Raw genomic sequence first — 19090 nt, 5'->3', positions numbered from 1 at the left:
TCCAGGCCAACCTGGGCTAAGAGTAGGATCCCTGTCACGACTAAAATAAAAGAAAAATTACGGATGGCAAGATGGTTCAGTGGGTAAAGGCACTTCCTAAGTGTGACCACCTGAGTTCCCATTTCCAGGTGGTAGAATCAGAGAACTAACTCCCGGGAGTCTCCTGACCTGCACACATGTTGTGACATATGGTATGTTATGCACACACACACACACACCAAATTAAAAAGAAAACATTAAGAATTTAAAAATGTTCAAATAGCGTTATTCCCGGCATCCACTTGGCATGATGGTAAATCGATGTCAGCACAGGTAAGACGTACATTTTAAGTCTCGCATTTATTTACGAGAAACTGTTTCACAAAACAGTACTATTTTCACTATATGAGATTTCCTTCATCGCCTCTTTCATCCTATTTCACTTTTATTAAAAAAAATTTTTTTTTCATAGCACCCTAATCTGTCGTTGGAGACTAACTGTAAATAAAGATGCGCTCACATATATCGAATTACCCAATCGTGCATGGCGTGGAGCCAGCATCGGAGGACTCCCCCAAGCCCACGGCCGGGAGGGGAGCGGGGGCTTCGGGGCGCAGTCGGTTGGAGGAGCGCCGCAGGCTCGGGAGGAGGGGCAGGGCTGTTTAGGGGCCGCCCCTCCGGAAGCGCTGCGGAGCTGAGCCGCCCGTGCCGGCCCGAGCGGGGACCCAGGCAGGACGCCGGCAATCGGGGTCCCGACTCTCCAGCCTACTAACGCTAACGCGGGCGCCCCGAGGGCGACGCCGGCACGCGCAGCGGGAGGAGCCTGGCGCTCCGCCAGGGCCAGCCCCGGGGTCCGCCCCCGAGTTTGCAAACAGCGGCTGCCCGCCTGCCCCGCGCACGCGCGCCGCGCCCCGCCCCGCCCGCTCAGTCTCACGCCCCGAAGCCGTGCGCGGGGACCGCCGGGAACCGGCTGTGGAGAGCCCGGGGGGCGGGGTCCCGGCCGGCAGTCCCAATCTGCGCAGGCGTGGGCCCGCCCACCGCCGGCGGCTCGTCCATATTTAAAGGGAGCCGGGCGCGACGAGCCAATGGGCTACGAGCGTGCGGGGGCGGGGCGTGGCGGCGGGAGGCCCCGGATGTGGCTGTGGCGGCGCTCCTCCCCCGCTCCCCTCAGACTCGGGCTGCGCGCCTCGCTCCGCTCCGCTCCGCTCCGCGTCCGGCTCGCTCGCGGCCCGCAGGCCCCTAGGCGCGGCAGGAGGCGCCTCGGCGGCGGTGCAGAGCTGCGCAGGAGTGGGCGGCCAGGCGACCGCGCGGCGGCGGAGCGGGCGGGGCTCGGCGCTGGTCCCCCGCGCCTGGCGCGCCCCGGCCGCCGCCATGAGCGGCTCGTCCGGCACCCCGTATCTGGGCAGCAAGATCAGCCTCATCTCTAAGGCGCAGATCCGCTACGAGGGCATCCTCTACACCATCGACACCGACAATTCCACCGTGGCGCTCGCCAAAGGTAGCGGCCCGCCGCCGCCGCCGCCGCGCGCCCAACCGCCGCCCCCAACAGCCCCGCCGCCCCGCGCCTGCCCGCACAATGGTGTTCCTTCCCGGCTTCTCCGGGGCCGGGGGCCGGGGCCGGGGCCGGGGAGGAGCGGGCCGGCGGGCCACGGTCCTGCAGGTGCCGGGGGGCGGGGCGGCTCTGAAGCCGCGGGCCTCCCCACCTGCGGGGCGAGGCCAGGCGCGGCGCGGCGCGCGCCCAGGCGCGGGGCACGGGCACGGGTCCCGGTCCCGCGCGTCCTCCGGGAGCCCTGCGGCAGCTACGGCCCCGCCACGGCCGGGGGCAGCCGCCAGCCGAGCTAGGGCGTCGATTGAGCCGCGGCTGCCCTGCCCTGCCTTGCCCTGCACTCTTCCGACCCGGTGGACTTGAGGGGGTTGTTTGGTTTGTGATTGAGAAGTCCAGAGCCGGTGCGCGCTGGTCCCGTCGGCGTGAGGCCCCGGAGCTTCTTTTGTCTCCGTTGTCCGTGTAAAATGGGGCGCTCGTTTCCTCTCTGCTGCTCAGATGCGCGAGCGCAGCAGCCCGCCCCGGGTGTGTGTTAGACCCGCGAGGGTGCAGATCAAAGGGGGCGAGCGAGGGGGGGAGTTTGTTGTCGGCAGGCGTGCTGCAGTCTGTCTCCCAAACCCTAGCAGTACCTTCCGTTTGTGAAGGCTGGCGCGCGGACCCAGACCCAGGTGCTGCGGGACAGACAGAGCTCAGTGTTGAGGGCTTTTTTATTCACTTGAACTCTCCGCGCCGCACACTGCTTTTGACATGAGATCCCCAGTTGGAGAGACAGGCCCAGAGTAGGCTCCCTGACCACAGTAGGAGTGTGCTGCTGAAATCCTGCCGCCAGACTCAGATCAGCCCCGGAGTCCTGCCAAAGAGAGGTGTGCTAGCCTTCCTAGATCGGTGGAGGGTCCCTTGGGTCCAGGATTTCCTCACGGGGGTCTGAGTTCTAGGACTCCTTGTCCCATTGTTTCTACAACAGCCAAGGCCTGTTGTGTGTACAAGGACTAGGGAGTCTGTTCTTGCTTGCCTGAGAAAGTCGCCTCAGCTGCAGCCTATGATGAGGCTTCAGGCTTGAAGCCGTTGCTGGTTCCATCTGCAGTCAGATGTGAGGAGGGAGGTTCTGCAAAGCCAGCCTTGTCTGCAGAGAGCTCTGCACATCGGTGGGTTTGTGCAGAGGTTGTGAGGCTTGGGATTCTGCGACATTGTTTATGTTATCTTCCCAAACCACTGTCCCTTGCATTCTTGCCTTGCGACATGATGCCTTGTAGTTCCTCTCAGCTGAAAATTGGGAGATTGAGTAGCTGTTAAATGGAGTGCTGTTGTCAGAGGGAGCTGCAGTGTCAGAGTCTCGATCAAATGGACTTGGCACGGGGCTACAATTTAACCCCTCTCTTTTTTCAACCCCCAAGTGAGGTCATTTGGTACTGAAGACCGTCCCACAGATAGGCCTGCTCCCCCAAGAGAGGAAATTTATGAGTACATCATTTTCCGGGGAAGTGATATCAAAGATATTACTGTGTGTGAACCTCCAAAAGCTCAGCACACACTCCCTCAGGATCCTGCTATTGTTCAGGTAAGTGTGTGGGTGTAGTTAATTGGAGAGCTTGGTTTCCACATGGAACTCAGTGTCTGTCATCTGTTTGTCCAGAGTGTTCAACTTGAATTGCCCTCTAATGAACACTGGCCTGGTTTTCATTTAGATGGTCTCTGTTCCTCACACAGCATGTATTGTACTGGGTAGTATGTTGTGTGTGGCAAGGCCAGTAGGAAAAAAGACCTGTAGCTTGCTATGTATGAGGTGGTGGTGGTCTTGCCTGGTGCCGGGGTGCCTAGAACATAGCAGTGAAGCCCTGAGTGGCTTCAGATGTTTTTCGGGATGACAGGAGTGGTTTGATGTCTTAATAGTCTTGTGCAACATTGTTGTAGGACACTAAGCCTTACTGCCTAGTAGGTTATACCCCAGAATTATTAGAAGGGGCATCTAGATTATTCTGTAAATTTAGACCTTGGCTTCTCCAGTGCAGACTCCTCTGGGTTCTGAAATGAAGTTATACTTAGAAAGGGAGGAGCAGGCGGGGATGACTTCCATGGCACTTGGAAGAGCCCAAGTAGATTTCTGAAAAGCTTGGTGGATAGGTATTCAAGGTCCAAAAGGAAGTCAAAGTGGGGGCCATGTGGGAACAGGCCAGTCCTCAAATGAGCAGGCACGATCCTAGATACTTGGGTAGAGAGAGGGAGGAGGGAAGGGGATGGACATTTGGAGATGTGTAGTTTCTGGCCCACTTCTCTTCAAGGGAGCCTTTTCTCCAGCTAAAGGTGGTATTTCCTCATGTGAAAAGGCCAGGCTGGTGTTGGCAGAGGGAAGCTGAGAGGATATTAAGATTGTGAAGAAGTTCATGCCCAGAACTACCTGTCCTGTGAGGAGTGCAGGCTGACTCTTCCCATCTAAGGAGTGCTGTGTGTGGAGACTTACTTGAAGGGTAACTTGAAGGATGTTGCAGTGCTCTTACCTGTGTGTCTCGTTGTTCAGTCCTCCCTGGGCTCTGCCTCCGCCTCGCCCTTCCAGCCGCATGTGCCTTACAGCCCCTTCAGAGGGATGCCACCGTATGGCCAGCTGGCAGCCAGCTCCCTGCTCAGCCAGCAGTATGCTGCTTCCTTAGGTCTAGGTGAGTGACCATTCTGTCTGTCAACTACCTGTGTCTGCCATCACCATAGAATGGAGTCATACAGCCCAAGAGTGGGACAGCTCCTCACATCACACAGCTCCTGACTGGTGCACCTCACTGCTCCTAATAAGCCACCCATCGTGGCTTCAGCTAGGCAGTGTTTAATTTTTCTGACTCTGAGAGGCAGCAGTGTTGATTTTGCACCAGATGATATGAATGAAAATGTTCTTGAAATCAGAAGTTTTGGTGCAGCTGTAGCTTCTTACAGACGAGATCTCTCTGTAGGTCTATAATACTCATTATCTCACTATAGCCTAAGTTAATCTAGTGTAGGAACCCAGCTCAAACATGGTTTTCTATTGAGGCCTGTACCAGTCCTAGACTGAGTGTCTCTGTGTTGGGAGAGAGATCAGCCCTGTCTTTGACTTGGACCTTGAAGCTGCACTCAGGACATAGAGGATTGGCCACTTCTCTCAGTGCTGGGGAGGCAGAGACAGGCAAACCCCCTGAGGTTGGCTAGCTCGAAAGTTAAGCCTCATTAGTGAGTTCCAGGGCAACTCAGAGATTCTGTCTTAAAAAACAAAGTGGATGACACCCAAGGAAGCAACACCCAGGGTTGACCTGTGGCCTCTACATGAATGTGCATATGTACACATGTGTGCTTCCCCCACCCCTAAGAACATAGTCTGCATCTTGTCCGTCCATCCTTGCTCAGACTCCAGCATAAGGCAGCTGAGGCAGGGAATGGTAATTAAGCTATGGACCACTTGCGATTGCAGTTCTGATGTGGCAGGTGACTTCTCAGCCTGGTTCTAAAATACATCATTTGAGAGGTCACTTGGCTCTTTCCAAGCTTGCTAGGCATAAGACAAGTGCGTCCTGACTTATTTGTGTGCTTTCTCTTTGCTCTTCTCTCTCTCTTCTTTAGAGAAGTTGGTAAGCCCTCCAGCCTCAGCCGCTGCTTCCAGCCCTAGTTCCTCTCCATCTCCACAGCCTGTTTCAGAGCTTGACATGTCCTCAGAGCCACCTCAGCTCACTTCCAAGGGTAACAGCAGTTTGGAGAACTAACTGCATGCTGTCATGTAGACTATGAGAGCCAGGGGGTAAACAGCCAGGATGGCAGCAGGTGCTGGAACAGATGCTCTTCCAGGCCCCGGGATCAGGACCTGCTTCTGTTTGGTTCAGCCTGTGGCCTGATGTGTTAATGCCAGCTTTAAAGGCTCAGGGAGTCAGCAGAGCACTTCATTCCTTCTGCTTGGGCTTACGATTTGACCTGTCCGTGGCCATTGCATGGGAAGACATACATAAAACTGTTTCTCTGGGGTTTTCTGAGTCCTAAACATGTTCTGGATTTCTGCTGTGGGAACTTCCTCAAACAACTGGGATGAAATATGAAGTTCTCTTAAGGGCATTGAAGTGGGAGCATGCGTGGCAGCCCCCAGGTGCTTGGTTGCATGAACAATGCCATCTTGAGAGCCAGCTAGCTAGAGTTGCTATCTGCCCACCTATCTCTGCCGATACAGCAGCACTTGCAGGGTGTCTTGACCTTCCTGATGTTCTCGTGCTGATGTTTCTGCATGTCTGTTTTACATGTGGCATCATGCTTGTAGCCAGCTCAAGCCCATCTCAGAGCAGGAGGCCACCTGGGGTCTGGGCATAGAGTACAGGTAGCGTGTGTGTGTGTGTGGGGGGTGGTTATGTCCTGTAGGGCCTCTTTGTATCTGAATTGGGACATACATTACCCTTTCTAATTAAGAGCCATGACTGAGGATACTGGTTGTCTGTAGGATTGCTCACATGATTCTACCCATAGGGCAAATTGTTCTTAGAAAGCACACAAGGGAAGGGGCTGGAGAGACGGCTCCATGGGGAAGAGCAGTTGCTGCTCTTCCAGGTGACCCAGCACCGGCATGGTGATTCACAGCCATCTGTAGCTCCAGTCCTAGGGGATCTGACCCTCCCCCCCTTTCTGGCCTCTGAGGGTACACAGACATACATGCAGACCAAACACTCACCCACACACACAAATACTTTTAAGAACCATACCTACAAGCCACTTTGGTGTGACTGATTCCTGTTTGTCTCTTGGGGTCATTCTTCTGGGTGAGATAATGGGCCTGAGGAAGTAGTCCAGCTCAGTTTCTGTCAGAGAGGGCCTTACTTTTGGGAGCTTGTCCCCGGAGTGCATCTCTGACCTGTGATGGGAGTTACTTTTGGGAGCTTGCCCCTGGAGTGCATCTCTGACCTGTGATGGGAGTTTCTCCACAGCAGTGTTTTCATTTTGTTTCGCCATGACCAGGACTGTTTTACCTGTCACTCCAGTTCCACACCGTCCCTAAGGACTTAGTGTTCCCCATGGGTTACAGGACCTGGGACAGGTCAAGGGGGCAGCAGACTGAAATGTAGCCTTTTACATTTTGCCAATTTCAGGGGATTCATGTTGGGACCACCACCGATAAGTCTGTTTGGGCGTTTCGTGTGATACTGTAGGTATAGTTGCTCACACTGGGCACCTGGTAGCCCATCCTTGATTATGAAGAGCTTTTTACTCTTTGAGAAGCTGTGGGTTGTTAACCTTCATTGCAGTCCGGCCTGGCCACATCTGTTTCTCATAAAGCTGTTGTAGAATTTAATTTTAGAGGCTGACTACTGTACTTTGTAGAAGATCCTGGCCTGGGGTGGTGGTTCTCTAGCATAGACCAGAGTCCCATTTCTTGAATTCTGTTCTTTTCAGGGCCATTGACACCTTCAGGCTTGGTCAGAAGTCCCTAGAAAACCCGTTGGTAAACTTGAGGAAGTCGCCATTGGTATTGGTAGCACAGTGACTTTCCTCTCATTGTAGTTTAACTTGGAACACAAGAATCGGTGCTCCTAGAGAGCTGGGTTTGGTGCCTCCGTGTGACTTAATTTCTTTTGTCACCCGGACCAGCTTCAAAGGGAATGGGCCAGTCTGGGAGAGTAAATCCTGAGTTCTGACTTTTTCTAGACAGTGTGTCACTCCTACCCTTCCCCCAAGGTGCCAGCCACAAGAAATGGCTGGAGGTAGTAAGGTTTCTCCTTTTAGCTATTTCTAAACTTTTCTTCCCTCTTTAACTCAGGAGCTGGTTTTCCATCTACCCCAGTCAGCAAGAGCCCCATGGTGGAGCAGGCTGTCCAGACTAGTTCTGCTGATAACTTGAATGCTAAGAAACTGTTACCCAGCAAGGTCACCTCGGGGACACAGCTCAATGGTCGCCAGGCACAGCCAAGCAGCAAGACTGCCAGCGGTACTTGAACCCTGACTTCCCCTGCAGATTGCTCTGTGTTCCCAATGTCGTACTCACTGGGCATGTTTTTAAAGCATTACCCTCATCCAGACCACATACTTTTGCAAGCAGGCCTATGGGCAGGTGGCCTCAGTACCATAGGGCTGCATGTGGTAGTGGTACTCTGCTTTTGGTGGCTGGGTTCTGGCTTCTGCGGAGCTTTGCCTCACTTTTCCCTTTGCACCTTAGATGTAGTCCAGCCGGCACCTGTGCACACACAAGGGCAGGTGAATGACGAGAACAGAAGACCTCCACGGAGGCGGTCAGGTAACACCCAGGGCCACTCAAGTTGCCTAGCCATGAGCATCAGGCTGTGCTTTGCTTCCTGTGCTGGGAATTTGGGGCTACGTGGGTGCTTCAGTGAGCTGTGCCCCTTTGTCTTCAATGTGTCTGTGAGCTGCTTCTGTGATTCAAGCTGGAAAGAAGTTGGTGAATTCAGCCATGCTGTTTATTTTCTACATAGGCAATCGGCGAACAAGAAATCGCTCCAGAGGGCAAAACCGTCCAACTAATGTTAAGGAAAACACAATCAAGTTTGAAGGTGACTTTGATTTTGAGAGTGCAAATGCCCAGTTCAACCGAGAAGAGCTTGATAAAGAATTTAAGAAGAAACTGAATTTTAAAGGTCTGATTCATTTGAAAGTTATCCCCCAAGAGAATCCCTAGAGCATGCTAGGACAGAATGACTGGCATTACTCTGCAGTGAGCTGGGAGTCCTGACCAATGTGGAAATTGGAATAAACTCTGAGGCATAGATGAGGGGCTGGGGCGGGTTTGTGATACTTGTGACTTGCTGTGAGAGGAAAGAATGTTTGACGTGAAACGTTTAGGTCATTCTCTGAGCCTGAGGACAGCTGCAGAGTGGACCCCCAACAGGAGACCAATTGGGTAGTGTTTGTTTCTGGACCTTTGTGCTTTCCGTCTCCTTGTAGATGACAAGGCTGAGAAGGGAGAAGAGAAGGACCCAGCTGTGATGACCCAGAGCGAAGAAACTCCGGCTGAGGAAGATCTTCTGGGGCCCAACTGTTACTATGACAAGTCCAAGTCTTTCTTTGACAACATTTCTTCTGAACTCAAAACAAGGTAAGGGCCTAAGTGCACTGTGGACAGGATGGCTGTTTGTAAGTCCTAGAAGCACAAGACTAAAATATACTAACAGTAAATCTAAGCTTTGAGCTTATTTTCTACATAATATTTCTACATGATAACTACAAGAGTCCCAGCTGGGTCTGTCCATGCCATCTAGGATGTAGTGCCAGAACCCTGTGGCTGCCCCTAACCTGGTTAGGACTTGCTGAGGTCAAGTCCTTGCACCCCCTATTTGCCTACAAGAGACCCGTTTCTGCTGTTCTTTCTTGCCTCCTCTGCCTCCTGGCATGGATACAGTTAAGCAATTGCTTGAGCTCCCCGTCCTGGAAGTCGGTGATTATGACTGACGTGTGTCAGCACTGTAGATGAGCACCCCTAGACTGTATGGTGAACGTCAGAGCAGGCATGGTGTGCAAACACAGCTCAGGAGTCCTGTTGGCTGAGCATTGGGCACACTGCCAGCCAGCTGTTGAAGAATGGGTCATGATCTGGGTAGCCTAAGCTATGCACACGTATTCGGGGAGCAATTGAAGCAAGAAAGACAAGCTAAGAGGAGGACTTAGGCCCAGCTGTATCGTGTAGGAGGGGTGTGGCCAGGTCTCAGCAACAGCTGTAGGAGTTAGGAAAGGGATTTCCCAGTGAAGCTGGAGATGTACACATGGCTGGGCATCTGACTGGGCAAGGGACAGTATTGACTACGTTCTAGCAAATAAACAGCCAGTCAGGAGCAGCTTGGTGACAGTGACTGAAGATTGGCTCCTATGGAAGCTGGATGGCTCAGCTGGATTCAGCTAGAGGATGGTGACTTTGTGGCAGCAGGAAGGGCTGGGGTTGTGTTTTTGTGTGGGCTCTTAGGGCTTTGTTTACTCTTGGAGATGCAGCATCAGGGTGTGTCCCCGCCTCTTCAGCTCCATGGCTGTAGCTCACCCTCCTTCCTCTCTGCTGTTTCAGAAACTGTAGTTGTTGCCCACTACAGTCAGATTTTTTTTGATGTTGCTTTTCAAAAGAGGGTTTCCCTGGGTAGACCTTCTTCTGCCTCCCTAGTGCTGGGATAAAAGGTGTGCACCACCGCAGCCCAGCTTATAGTCAGATCTTAACATGCCTTATGTTTTGGTTTAGTTCTAGGCGGACAACATGGGCCGAAGAGAGAAAGCTGAACACCGAGACCTTCGGGGTATCTGGGAGGTTCCTTCGTGGCCGCAGTTCACGGGGTGGATTCCGAGGAGGTAGAGGCAGTGGGTCGACACGGCGCAACCCCACGTCCCACCGAGCTGGGACTGGCCGGGTGTGAGGGTGCAGTTCAAGTGAGTGGGAAATGGTCTGCACCCTTGGGCAGGGTGTGGTGGGGGGAGCGGATCTGTCTGCTCGAGTGCCCTATGTAGTGCCACGTAGGATGTGGCGAGCCAGAGTTTCCTACCTCTACTGCCTTCTGGTCCCCAGGGTGGTGAGGAAATCAGATGTGTCATGTACCTGTTGGACACAGACTTCCTATCCTGTCACAGGGTTCTGAAGATAAAGACCCAAGGAAACGCTACACTCACCGAGAGACGTGATCTTGTTTACCAAGTCTGGACACCCTCATACTACTTGGCTTTGGGGACTCAACCTAAACTTGGATGTGGTCTGATTAGAACCACTTGTTTTGGGGGAAGTATTTGTAGGTGATCTCATGAAGGTATCTTGACCTACATTTTCTTCTTGGTTGCACACAGCCTAATTGTAAGGTTTTGGTATTTTGCAAAAAGGTTTCTATAGGCAAAGGCTCAGTCCTCACTTTGTAACTTTTTTTTTTTTTAATGACAGCTTTGACTCTGAAAATGGAACCAAATTTTATTTGGCACAGTGTGGTGTCCAAATGTGTCTCTGCAACCCATCTGGCCCCTGGTGCTGCTGGCCTGGTACCCCATCTGCTAACAGTGGGAAGTCTCAGGATCCAGGCAGGGCCAGCACAGGGTGATCCAGTCATAGGGGTGGGAGGGTCAAGGGTAGGGAAGGGGGTGGTGTTTCATGGATCATGTTGTATAATGAACCAGTGATGTTCCGTGTTGGAGGCTGACGGGATGAGTAAATAGGAAGGGCCCCCCCAGTGTCATGTAGAGCCTGGCTTCCACAGGTACTGAGGCTTTGTGTTGAAGTCCAGGACAAGCCCATGGGGTGTGACCGACCTTCCTGTCCTTGTCTGCCTCTAGCCCAGGCCTCTGGCTGCACTTAAGTGTTCTCATCTACTTTGAAATGAGCCAGTCTTTTTTTTTTTTTCCCCTTTTAAGGTCACTGGCCTTATTTCCTCGATTGTAAATAGTTCTTGTGTGTTTATTTTAAAGGTGGTGGAGGGAGGGTGGGAACATAAATTTGTTGCATGAGAAAGTGGGTCAGATTTTCTGTATGAGCATGCATCCATCCTCTGACAGGGCATTTTGTTGAAAACAAGCACCTTGATAACCAAAACCCCTTCAAATAGCTACAACGCTTTAGTTCTGTATTGATGAAGTCACATTGCAAAAGCTTGGGTTTATTTTTGTAGGACTTCATAGCTGAAGATAGAACACGGTACTGGGGCTACTGTTGGGGTAATGCAAACTAAATAAACATTGGAACCTTGAGACGCTGCCTCACTGTGTCATGTCTGGGGCCCACCCAGAGGCAAGTACTAGTCAAACCAGTACACCTTGGCTAGTTAGAATGGAGGGACTAACAGGGTACCATATGATGTGCCGGAACGTGACTTAGTGGTCATAGATGAAGAAGGCTGGTTCTCACTGGGCTATCTTGCTACGGTTAACACCCATTCTAGTGCTGATGAAAGCTGCCTTAGCTGCAAAGAACCTTGCTATGCTGTAACAGTTCCCGAGTATTGAAGGCAGTCCTTTAAGAGCAGATACATGGTCAACGGATCAGATGACACTCTTGGTATGTGTCAGGTCAGAGGAGCCTGCAGGAGGCAGGTGGCTTCGGCACCATAGATTATGTAATAAAAACATGTACTACATGTAAGCAGCTTTGCATCCTAAACCAGTTAAATTGGTTTTTCTCTGCCAAGTTACAGCTTGTAGACGTTATACTAGGCATAATTTTGACCCAAGAGTCTCCTTTTTACCAAACTGGTTGGGGGGTGGGGGAGTAGGGCAAGGGGCAGCTGTAAGCTAAAGCAGATGGTAGAATGACAAACTGGCTAGGAAGCCAAGAGGAAGTACATCTAGCCAAAAACAAAACAATACACCCACAGTGATATTTAAGGAGAAAACTTGACAAATAGCGAAATGTAACCTGAGTACCAAATTGTTTGGGGGAGGTTTTAACTATGTAGCTTTTTGTTTTTGAGACAAGGTTTCAATTGTAGCCCTTGGCTGGTCCTGGTCTGGAAAGCAGGAGATCTGCCCGCCTCTGCGTCCTGAGTGCTGGGTTTAAAGGTATACTGTACTTTAAAGGTATACACCCACCTTGCTCTTTAAGGTCCATTTGGTGTATGTGTATATAACTATCACATTCACGACCTGGGATCAGAGTCATCCCATGAGTGCTGGGAACAAAACCCAGGTCCTTTGGGAGAGCGCCAAGTGTTCTTAAGCACTGAGCCGCCTTCTTATGTGCCAGGCCAGAGGAGCTGTTCCACTGACCTAGCAATGCTGCCAGTCACAGCTCTGCAGACCTGCGTTGTCTGAAAGAACAACCGTGGGTCCGCTGTACCCTTTGGCAGATATCCCAAGAGTAGAACAAGGCAAACAAAGATCCCACAGCTACAGCTGCACCCAAATGACGTGTTGTCACCACAAGAAAGAGTTAGAAAAGGTAGACGTTTATTGGGCTCGGACAAGCAGACAGAAAGCTCAATACCGAGGCTGGAAGCTGCTCTACCCAATGTGCACTTCATCAGGATGCTTTCTTCTGTTTCTTCTTTTCATTTTCTTCCTTTTCTTTCTCAATTTCCGCAACATACTTCTCGATTTCTTCAGGGTTTAGAATCTACCCAGAAGCACATTCATGATTAATTTCTGCACAAGGTGGGAACACAGAACCACCTGGCAGTGCAACTAACTACAGCAGCCTCTATGCCAGCACACAGGAGCGCACTTCCTTGACTGAATGGAATCGATGGAGAATGTTCTTAGACAAAGGCAGGGAGCTAATGCCACCGTACAACCATGACCAGGGGAGGGTTTCATCCAAAGCATTCAGCCTTGCAGGCTGAGAAAATACTACCAGTAAAGCAGGTCTGTGTTAGTACACATCTGTGACCTAGGACGACTGGGTATGTAAGGTAGGAACTCTCCTCTATCTGAACCCTTCCAACCAAAGGGAGACTTACCTTGAGGGGCTGATCCCTCCTCATGACAGCAAGTTCAATGTTTTTGCCACCTGACTGGACCACCTTGAAGAAGGCAAAGCGTTAGGTGTGTCTGCCCTCACACGGACCTAAAATGTGGTTCATGGCTAAGCCTGCCGGATGGGAGGGTGAACCTGTTTCTTGCCCCGGATCCAGTTGTGTCAGGCTTGCTCAGGATGCCTATGTAACACGGGGACACAATGCCTGTGTTTCTATCTACTGTGGCTTCGCCTGCTTGCATCCTACTTCCCTGACTGAGCACACAAGCCTCTGTAAGGCCCAGTCACCTGAACGGGGAACTCCACGCCTCAGCCCTGTCTCTCAAGTTCTGCCCTTAGGCAGCAAGCCTTGTTGACTGTCCCAGACACAAAGAGGCACCAGCCACACCATCACTCCTAAAGACACAGCAGGGCCTCCCTGCCTGAGGTTTCCCATGTGCACTTACTTCCAAAAGTGCCTTGATCACTAGTTTGATGGTCAGATCATCGGTCTCGATGGCATCATCAGTATAGTTCTTCTCCAGGAACTCACGCACTGACTTGGCGCCCCGGCCTATGGCATTGGCCTAAAACATACATGTCTTAGTAGAGCCAAGTCTATGTGGCTGGCCAATGGCTACTGCCTTCCATGGCCTGCAATTGGCTCTCCAGCAGTGGTAGGTGATGGCACAGACCCAGATCCTACCTTTAAGGTTATTAGTACTGGTGTTGATCCTTACCAAGAATGAAGTTCTTTCAATCAAGAGACACTTAGGGAGATTTCAATTTAGGCCCTCTTTGAGTCAATGCCAAAGAGTAATGTAGAATGTAAGTGCTATGGAACTATGCACATAGAACTAAGCTGAGAGGTTATCATCTGTTTGCTAATGTCAGCTTAGAGTCTGCCTACAGCCCAAAGTCCCACTGTTTGCAAACAGACTTACCTTCCAGGCATGGTATGTGCCTGAGGGGTCAGTCTGGTAGAGTCTGGGGGTGCCATCAAAGTCAAATCCCACAATGAGGGCAGAGATGCCAAACGGCCTGCGCCCATTGCTCTGTGTGTAGCGCTGGGAAGAAAAGTGAGCCACAATGCTTAATGACAACAGAGAAGTAAGCCTATCCCAAGCGACCTGCAATTGGGGTGGTAAGGAAACTGAGAACAGCTGTCAACATTTCCTTTTTCCTCTCAGACACGCTAGGACTGGAGATGTATTCTGCATCTTTTTTAAAAAGATTATGGATGTGTATTTGCCTGCATGTATGCGTACCACATGGGTGCCTGGTGTTGGGGGGGCCGGTTCTCCTGCAAACGGAGTTACAGACTGTTTTAAAAGTTTTTTTTTTTTTTTTTTTTTTTTTTGGTGGGTGCCTGGAGTTGAACCGGAGTCCTCAGAAAGAGCAGCCAATGCCTTATCTGCTGAGCCATCTCTCTAGCCCCTGCTGGAAGTCACCTCAATACAGGCAGACATGTTCCAGCTACTACCTGGCTCTAAAGTTTACTACATCTTACCGCAGAGTGGGGGTGCCTTTCAGCCCTTGCTCAGCTGTGTGGCAAATGGTAGCAAGATAAATGCTACCTGAGTCGCGATGGCTCCAAGCCAGAAGAATCAATAGCAGCCCCCTGACCGTGCTGCCCACACAAGCCCCTACCTGCTTCAGACTGGCGATGTAGCGGGTGATGTACTCCACGGTGACTGGGTCCTCCACAGTCAGCCGGTGGCTCTGGCATTCCACCCGGGCTCTGTTGATAACTATCCTTGCATCTGCAGTGAGGCCTGAAACAGGAGCAGAGGCTTCGTCAGGGCGACTCCTTGCTACAGCTGAGCACAAGGCTGGCACACCTGCCTCTGCAAGCCCTTCTAAGAAGCAAGCGCACAAACAACTGGGAATCAAGTTACTCGGCTCCTCACTTCCTTTCAGGAAACTGAGGCTTCCTAGGCCGAAGGAGGTAACTGTGACGCCAGTGATGGCAAGGGAGGCCCACTGGCACCCAGCAACTCCATTCTCTCTTAAAGGTCTCAGTTTAACCAGTTTCCATGCATCAGTCACCCATCCCCACCAACTGGTACCACAGTTCATGCGCCACCCTGACCCAGCCTGTACCTGCAAAGGCCATGCAGACATTATCGTCCAAAGCACAGATCTTCCGCACCGTTCTTTCATCTTGTAGCTTGGCCACTGATTTTTTTTCCACACCAAGAACAACAATGTCCCTTCCTCGAACACCAACCTTAAGTGGGAATGCAAAAGTCACCTTTAAGAAATTATGTAAGTGGCTGGGGAGTGACAGAGCGAATTCCGGGAAAGGCTCCAAAGCTACAGAGAGGAACCGTGTGTGTGTGTGTGTGTGTGTGTGTGTGTGTGTGTGTGTGTGTGTTGGGAAGGGTGATGCTTTGTTTACATAAGTAGGGGCTGGAGAGATGGCTAGGCAGTTAAGAGCAATGGCTGCTCTTCCAGAGTTCCTGAGTTCAATTCCCAGGAACCACATGACAGTTCACAACCATCCTTATTGAGACCTGGTGCCCTCTTCTGGCTTGCAGGCATACATGTAGACAGAATACTATACATAATAAATCAATTGAATTAGCAGAAGCAGGCGGATCTCTGAGTTCCAGGCCAGCCTGGTCTACAGAGTGAGTTCTAGGACAGCTACGCTGTTATACAGAGAAACCCTGTCTTGAAAAACAAACAAAAAGGAATTACATAAGCAGAGCGGCTGTTAATCTCTGGCACAGTTGAGTGGGAGGAGTTAGCTAGGTACACGGGGCAAGAGTCCCACAGGAAAGTGTGCCTACCCACACCTGGTCTATCACTTGACACTCTGTAACCACACCAAGGAAGGAGGTCTGAGGTTATCAGGCCCCGAGTGTCCAATCTCATGCCTTTAAAACACTGCAGCGGTTACAGTTATAATGGAGCTAAATAGTCCTGCACAAGACCCCCAGGCCTAATACATAATAAAGTGTGCATGAGATGATGCTGGAAGCCCGAGCTGCACTCAGTCCCAGGACACAATCATGCCTGTTCAGGCCACACACACTGCTGGTGGGTCCTAGCATGTTACAAAGTGAACCACTACCCACTGTTACTTTAACTCATCAGTCCCTGATCATGCCTGGTATTATAGAAGGGAGGAGGGGCCACTGTTTAACTGAATCAAACAAAACACAATAAACCCCATACCTCACTGCCATTTAACCTTTCAATCAAGGGAGGGACAGAAACAGACACCCCTCAACAAGGCAGCTGGGCACTGTTCCCAATCCCATGGATGCCGGAAACTTCTACAAGGTCCGAGCAAGGGAGAAGCTGTCCACACTGCCCCTGGTCTGTTGTGCTGATTCCTGTGACCTGCTGGGGTTCAGCAGGCATCCCCAGATTCCAGAGTTTTCCTATGGCTTTGTGTGTCCCTGGAGGCCAGAGGTCCACAACAGTGTCTTCCTCCCCTCCCTCTCTTCTCCAAAGTCAAAAGTGGTTTCATTTTTAAATATGCTGTGTCTGTGCCAAAGATGCTGACACGCCCCCTCCCAAGCCCAAGCTGGAATTCAAGGCAGTTTTGAGCCTTAAAACTTGGGCACTGAACACTCAGCTCAGCCCCATCCCTCCAGCCCCTCCTACCTAACGTTTTCTAAGACAGGGGCTCTCACTGAACCTGGAGCTCAGAGATTCTGCTACACCTGCTGGCCAGCAAGCCTGGGGCACCCTCCAGTCTCTGTGCAAGGGTGTTTGTGGACCATTTGTTTATGCAATGAAGATGTGTCTTTGCCTAAGGTGCCTTCTGACTCCTTTAATAAAGAGGTAAATGGCCAATAGCTAGGCAGGAGAGACTAGGTGTGACTTCCAGGGAGAGAGGAGGGAGAGAGGAGAGAGAGAGGAGAGAGGGGGGAGGGAGAGAGAGAGAGAGAGAGAGAGAGAGAGAGAGAGAGGAGAGAGAAACTGGGAGAAGGAATCTAGGCACCAATGATTTTGTGCAGCAGTAAGAGGCAACTGAGCCGCACAGCAGAATATAGACTAAAAAAAACCATATGGGTTAATTAAGTTATAAGAGCCAAGCTTTCATAATTAAAAGTCTCCAAGTCATCATTGTGGGCTAGCAGTCCCAACGACAAAGTACTGCTTCATTTGTGGAGCACCAAATGAGGTTTTTTCTGTCCGCTTAGGAGCCGCACATGAGTCTACTGATATTTTAATTACTGACCGGCCACTCCTGGCAGGGCTTCTGGTCCTGTACCCTGGCTGTTACAGTTGCCATATGTAGGTTTAAATGAAATCTCTATGGATCTATTTATCAATAAGACCCCAAAGGCTGGGGTGAAAATCCGGTAGCTCAGGGAGGCTGAGGAGCAACTAACTTGACCTTGCTTTATGACTGGAGATGACACCTCAAGCGATGCATATCTTCCCTCCTCCCAGGAACAAAAAGAAGCTCAAACTCCAGTCCTGGCTTTCCTCCTTTCCTTCCTGTAAGTCCTCTGTATCGAAATTGCTTGCTTATGGCTAATTCCGGTCAGCTAGTTGCTGGCTCCGCCCCCTGATTCAAGGTAAACTTTATTGACAGTGTGACCAAAATATGCCACCACAATGGGGGGTAGCTGAAATGAGGTCTTCAGGCTTGTAAAGCAAGCCAGCCCTTCACCAACTTAGCTGTCCCACCAGCCACACAGGTGTTTGTTACTGTCGTTTTTTCCCCAAGATGGGGTTTCTCTGTAGCTTTGGAGTCTGTCCTGGAACTCACAGAGATCAGCCTGTCTCCGCCTCCAGAATGCTGGCATTACAGGTGTGTGCCACCACCGCACAGCTGGGTCTTTTAAAAAGGGCATCACTAGTTGTATCTCTTGGGGCTGGAAAGATGGCTCAGGATTTAAGAGAACCCGGGTTCAATTCCCAGCACCAACACGGCAGCTAAACTATCCACAACTCCAGGTCCAGGGGATCCGACAGCCTCACACAGATATACATGTAGACACAAACGCCAATGCACATAAAAAATAACTAACAATTCATACATAAACACAAAGAGAGATTCTCTTCTAGAGGCCCAAGCTGGCTTTGAACTTGAGATTTTCGAGCCTCAACCTTCCAAATGCCAGGATTGTTACAAGCCTGCCCCTCCAAGTCTGCTCACTGTATAGAGGTTTTTTTTTTTTTTTTTTTTTTTTTGAGGGGGGGTTAATTCACCAAAAGATTTGGGACATTGGTTTCAAAGAGATTAAGTACTTGGGAAATGCAAGCGCTTCAAGTCTCAGAACCACGTGTGTTTCCCAAAGACCCGGTGACTGAGGAAAAAGGGAAACACAGGACTGTGTCACTGTTGTCGCTTGCAGGTGTCGGGCGATCCCGTTTCCAAACGGTGCTAAGGCCCCCGAGCAAAAACTGGGGCGCGGCGAGAGAGGCCCACCGGAACCAGAGCTCAGCGTCGGTGGATGGAGCAGGCGAACCCGGAAGCAGCCCGTCCCCGTCGCAGGGCCGACGAACCGCCCTTTGTTCACCACGCCCGTCTGGCCTAGCTGGGAGATCCCCAAGTCCCCGCCGGCGCCGGCTCGCAGCCCCCCACCTCCCGCGAGCTCCTGCGGCCTCCGTCGCCCGCGCCGCGCCGCGCGTACAGCACCAAGATGGCCCCGGGCCGGAGGCGGGGATGCGCTCGCCGTGACGCTCTGCAGCGCGCAAGCCTGGCACAGCCACCCGGCTCTCCGGGAGCACGGTGCGGTCCCCGCGGCCCGGCTTCCTTCCTAGGTCGCCACCATTCGGCTCCCGTCACCTCCCGGGCCCCCGCCGCAAGCGGAACGCGGGGCCCCCCGCTCCCAGGTCTGCGTGCCCAGCTTCCCCGTGCGCCCCGCCTGCCGCGCAGGCCTCGCTTGGGCCGGCTCACCGCAGTGGAGCCCTTCTTGACCGCCTCCTGCGCGTACTCCACTTGGAAGAGGTGGCCGTCGGGCGAGAAGACGGTGATGGCGCGGTCGTAGCTCATCCCGGCGGACGCGCGAGCTAGGGCCGCCGCCGCTCAAAAGCGCACACTCACCGCTTGCGCCCCGCCCGCCCGGGCCACGCTGCTGGCGTCCGCGGCGTCAGGCGTCAGGGGGACGTGCGGCGCGGCGCGGCGGGGCGGGGCGCGGCGGGGCGGGGCGCCGGGGCGGGCGCAACCACCGAAGCCCGGCGCAGGGGGCGGCGCGGCGGCGGCGGGCTGCACGCAGAGCGCAGGCCGTGCAGCGGGGGGCTCGGCGCGGGGT

General features: G+C 52.3%; 2 protein-coding genes across 6 annotated transcripts; one reads left to right on the top strand and one right to left on the bottom strand.

Annotated features, from left to right (window-relative positions):
• The first annotated feature begins 1131 nt into the window (after window positions 1-1131).
• Window positions 1132-10552, top strand: Lsm14b (LSM family member 14B). Of its 5 annotated transcripts, none has more exons than XM_051184961.1 (10): window positions 1135-1477; window positions 2917-3080; window positions 4038-4173; window positions 5102-5218; window positions 7272-7439; window positions 7668-7745; window positions 7942-8103; window positions 8411-8561; window positions 9687-9793; window positions 10070-10552. In XM_051184961.1, exons 1-10 carry the CDS (start codon window positions 1351-1353, stop codon window positions 10075-10077), a joined length of 1218 nt encoding a protein of 405 aa, XP_051040918.1. In that variant the 5' UTR covers window positions 1135-1350; the 3' UTR covers window positions 10078-10552. The 5 variants fall into 5 exon arrangements, with proteins under 5 accessions (XP_051040925.1, XP_051040944.1, XP_051040918.1 ...); XM_051184952.1 differs by having other exon boundaries at window positions 9687-9871; XM_051184968.1 differs by lacking the exon at window positions 7668-7745 and having other exon boundaries at window positions 1132-1477; window positions 9687-9871.
• Window positions 10553-12339: 1787 nt separating this feature from the next.
• Window positions 12340-18918, bottom strand: Psma7 (proteasome 20S subunit alpha 7). The gene is made up of 7 exons (XM_051185050.1): window positions 18736-18918; window positions 14970-15096; window positions 14517-14641; window positions 13811-13933; window positions 13334-13453; window positions 12871-12933; window positions 12340-12527 (listed from the first exon to the last, which is right to left on the bottom strand). Exons 1-7 carry the CDS (start codon window positions 18829-18831, stop codon window positions 12435-12437), a joined length of 747 nt encoding a protein of 248 aa, XP_051041007.1. The 5' UTR covers window positions 18832-18918; the 3' UTR covers window positions 12340-12434.
• Between the last annotated feature and the right edge of the window lie 172 nt (window positions 18919-19090).

The sequence above is a fragment of the Phodopus roborovskii genome, unplaced genomic scaffold (genome assembly GCF_943737965.1).
Source record: "Phodopus roborovskii unplaced genomic scaffold, PHOROB, whole genome shotgun sequence".
Taxonomy (NCBI): domain Eukaryota; kingdom Metazoa; phylum Chordata; class Mammalia; order Rodentia; family Cricetidae; genus Phodopus; species Phodopus roborovskii.
The sequence above is the reverse complement of the archived record's forward strand: the minus strand, read 5'-3'. Positions and strand labels throughout refer to the sequence as shown.